Source organism: Aegilops tauschii, chromosome 6, assembly GCF_002575655.3.
Source record: "Aegilops tauschii subsp. strangulata cultivar AL8/78 chromosome 6, Aet v6.0, whole genome shotgun sequence".
In the NCBI taxonomy this organism is placed as follows: domain Eukaryota; kingdom Viridiplantae; phylum Streptophyta; class Magnoliopsida; order Poales; family Poaceae; genus Aegilops; species Aegilops tauschii.
In genome coordinates, this window is record NC_053040.3 from 454,551,233 (window position 1) to 454,555,217 (window position 3,985).

Below are 3,985 nucleotides of genomic sequence, written 5' to 3' on the forward strand. Positions count from 1 at the left end.
GACCTAATACCAAACAGACCTCACAGCCAAACCTAACATCTAAGACCTAAGGTCCCAACCTGGACGCCTGCCGGGTATGGGCACCCAAGGTTTATTAAAAGGTGAAGTCAAGAATCTGCATGCGATACCCTAACTATGGGTGGGAACTCAGAATGGAAAGTGTACGTGGGGGCGCGAGTTTGTGTCCAACGGCAGACCGAACCAGGCAGGCAGTGTCGCGTTTCTTCTAGTCATGGCCACGAAATCGATGCGAGAGCGCGACGAGAGTTCGTGATTGATTCTTTGTTGTGCACCTAGAGAAGCAGTCGAAATCTGTATGAGTATGAGCAGGACACCGTCCCGCGTAACGGAAAGCTTTCCCTCCTGATTCGCTTGCCTTTTCCATAGTTAATTACCTACCGTATGGCACATAGATTGTTGACGGGTTCCCCTTTAAAACTTGTATATAGTAGACGTATAAAATATATATCTTCCTTATTATAATCCAACGTCCGACGTTCCCGGATCGACCTCGCGGCCACACCATGGTCATCGCGTGGCTGTTTGCAAAGAGCCATTGCGGTGCTCCCGTTGTTTGGAGAACGGTCATCGTGCGCGTGGATGTTGCAACCCATGGCGTCCTCTAAGCTCACTGCCATGCAATGATGTGCCGCTCGTGTCGCAGCTCGACGTCGTGCATCGTCCTGCTCTTGCTTCATGTGAGGGTCCGATAAGATCCGCACTCCCATTCAAGGCGCTTCATCGTGGGTCTTGGGCGTCTGTCGTCTCTGGTACCGTTGGCTCACCAACCTCGCCGGAGCTGATGTTGCAGTTCGCTTTGGCTGATCAGACTGCGTTGCTGCAAGGTTGTCTGGCGCGTGTTGGGAGCTTTTTAGAGCGAGCGGAGGCTGCTCTGAGTAGACTCTCCCTTGCGCCGGCTATGTTGCAGACCTCTCTGACGCCGCACTCTCCTTGTGCGGCCGGTGTTTGCTCCGCGGAGGAGAGGGGGGCGGAGTTATATGGCTCCTTCTCCCCTCGTGTTGGAGACAATTCATCCTCGATGCCTACCTCCCATCCTATGTTGTCTTCCACTAAGGGCGAGTCCATTGCCATGCTTGTGGCTCCGGTACTGCAGGTCATGCCCGAGCTTAGGGAGCTATGTCTGAGTTTGTCAGTGGATCATATGAAAGTGGACACGTCGACGACCTCGAGCGAGGGTCAAGATTCACCTTTGTCAAGTGAGCAGCTGGAGGTTCCTATGGTTGACGATGCGAGAGGGAAGGCATCCGTGATGTCATGATGGATTGTGCTCGGTTTCTCGTGTTGTCGGCGTGGCCTTGGTATTTTGAGTCATCATTGCCGTTTTCTCATCCCGGATTCCGTTGCATTGTAGAAGTGTTGAGGGTTGTGCTTGTTGGGTGTTGGGAGCACTTGGCGGGCCATTTATGTGGCCGTGGTGCTTCGTATTGAGTGAGTTTGTTTGTATCGGTTTTTGCCCGGTTTTTTGTAAATTAATTGGGCAATTCTCTTCTTCTTTCTTAATTAATCGATGAGGCAATTCTTTTGCCTCCGTTTTGAAAAAAAAAATCAAGAAAGAAACATGGCGCCTTCTAGCGCTCAGCGTCGACGCGGCTGGAGGGACTGGGCGAACCTAGACGCCGGTCCCGCGGGGCTGATCGCCGAGCACGTCTTGCGCAACGACCTCGTTGACCTTATCCGCTTCCGCGCGGCGTGCAGGCCGTGGCGCGCGTGCTCCGCCCACCTGCGCGCGCAAGGCGTCCTCGACCGGCGGTTCCTCCCCCGGAGCTGGATCATGCTCCCGAGAAAGTTCAACAAAGTCGACGACAGGCGGCGCTTCCTGAATGTCTCGACCGGCGAGTCCATCTACCGGAGCCTCACGGTCCCGGATCCCTGGAGCAACTACCTTCTCGGCACCACGCACGAGGGTCTCGTTCTTCTCCTGAGCAACGGCGTTAGCCAACTCCTTAACCCGCTGACTGGACAGCTCACCGGACTTCCAAGTGCAGCCACCCTGGTGGACATCGCAGCGTGCCTATTGCTATGGAATGTCGAGCTGCGTGGTGCGGGCCTCGGCGATGACGACACAGTTGTGCTTCACCTTAACTCATATTCCCTAGTCATCGCCAAGCCTGGTGACAAGCGCTGGACAGAAATCGATTCCCGTGTTTGGATCACGTCGGTCTTACCACTGGCAGGCTGCGTCTACTGTGCCACATCAAGGAACATCTCGCTGGTACAGACTACAACCATGGCGAACCAGCCGCCGAAGCTCGTGGAGGCCGCCGGCCACGAGCTGCACAAGGAGTTCGGGTCCGTGGTCGCCTTCAAGGACCAGTTGTACGTAGGGCAAAGCTGGGTGTTCCTGGTGGAGAATAATGGAGGGCTGGTCCTTTGCCACCGTGCTTGCCCTGAATCGCGAACCGATGAGAAGTACAGCGTCAGTGTGCATCTGGTGAACTTGACCGCGAAGAACACGGTGCCCTTGCGTGGACTGAGCGGGAAGGCCCTGTTTCTGGGCAAGAGGCGCTCGGTCCTAGTGGCTACAAGAGTGTCCCCCTCCATCAACGCCGACACCGCCTACCTCTGCTGGCCAAGGCCCAAAGATGTTCTTGTTTACGCCGTTGATCTCTTGGGTGGTGGATGTGTCGAGGCCAAATTTGAAGAGGTTGACGCTGCATATTATTTGCCATGCTACGTCTCAGATTATTCCAGTGAGTAGCACAGGAAACCCAGGTTATGTGCTCTGATTTTCTTCGGTGTAATTTTCAAACTTCTACATAGAATTGTTTCTCTTCCCCTTATTCATGATTTGTGGGCAGACTAAGTCTTGCTTTCCCATGAAGGAAAGGTAAGAGTACTAAACTAGATAAAACAGACAACAACCTCATCGACCTTGTCCGACCCATAGACACGGGAAATTACGGCACTAGTTTACACACTGCAGCACAAACGTGATTAATAATACTGCAACTTAATACGGTAATAAAGAGTTTCAGCTTAAGTAGATAAAATTGAGCACGGTTCACCATGCAGCCCAATGTAATGCTTCCCAGAAGAAAGCAATGTCTCGAGACCTCGCTGACTTAGCGATTGATCCTTGCACTCCCACGGTAGATCATCAGCAACACATGATCGGCGTTCTGTAGCACCCTTGGTTACTAATCATCTGCATTTTCCGTCCCCTGTCTGCAAACTGGCCACTTGACTGCCTAGGATCTTTTTATTCCTGTTTCTTTTCCCCATTGGATTTGTCATCAGATAGCCCACCAAAAGGTATATGCCTTGATGTTGTCTGAAGAGGAGTTGGCTGAACAGAAGTTGGCAATTCTGCTAAAGGCAACACCATCATTGTTAGCAGCAGAGGAAGCCTCATTTGCACTTACAATCATATTTCCTTTCTTGTTCAGATAGGTGTTTCTTCTACCGATCACGGCATGGAGAACCGGCCTCCACGGAGCCGGATGCGAGGCAGCTCTGGCCGACTCTGTTCCCGTAGCACGTATGCCGCGCGGTCCGTTATGCGTAGGTGTAGGCGGTCGGCGTCGTGCCCGTGCGCGCGTGACGTGGTGAGCCGAATGCGCGCACGCTCGGTTCGGTTGGTCAGCACGTGCGTGCTCATGTCAGGTCGCGGGAGGGCGGGCTGGATCCATGGACGCACGGCGGCGGGGCAGGCGAGGCGAGGATTAGGTCGGACCGCGACCGCTTCGTGGCTCGCTGTCGTCCACCAGGACCGACATACCCGCGTCCAAATCCTCAAATCCAAACGGCACATGGTACGTCACGTACGACCAATCTTGTGGTCAGATATTTTTCCCTCTCGTTTTTTTCGGAAATACTAACGCCCACACGTGTGACAGTGTTGTAACCTGTCCACACGCGTGGATCATCGTCCAGTGCAATTTGCACGAATCTTGACACATTGAGACAGATTTTGCATGCCACATAGGGCGGGGTTGGTGTGTGGGCGTTGGAGAGTTTGTCCACA

General features: G+C 53.5%; 1 protein-coding gene across 1 annotated transcript; it reads left to right on the forward strand.

The window, feature by feature from the left end:
- The first annotated feature begins 1,579 nt into the window (after positions 1 to 1,579).
- Positions 1,580 to 2,719, forward strand: LOC141026174 (uncharacterized). The gene has a single exon (XM_073502157.1). It carries the CDS (start codon positions 1,580 to 1,582, stop codon positions 2,717 to 2,719), a length of 1,140 nt encoding a protein of 379 aa, XP_073358258.1.
- The last annotated feature ends 1,266 nt before the right edge of the window (positions 2,720 to 3,985 follow it).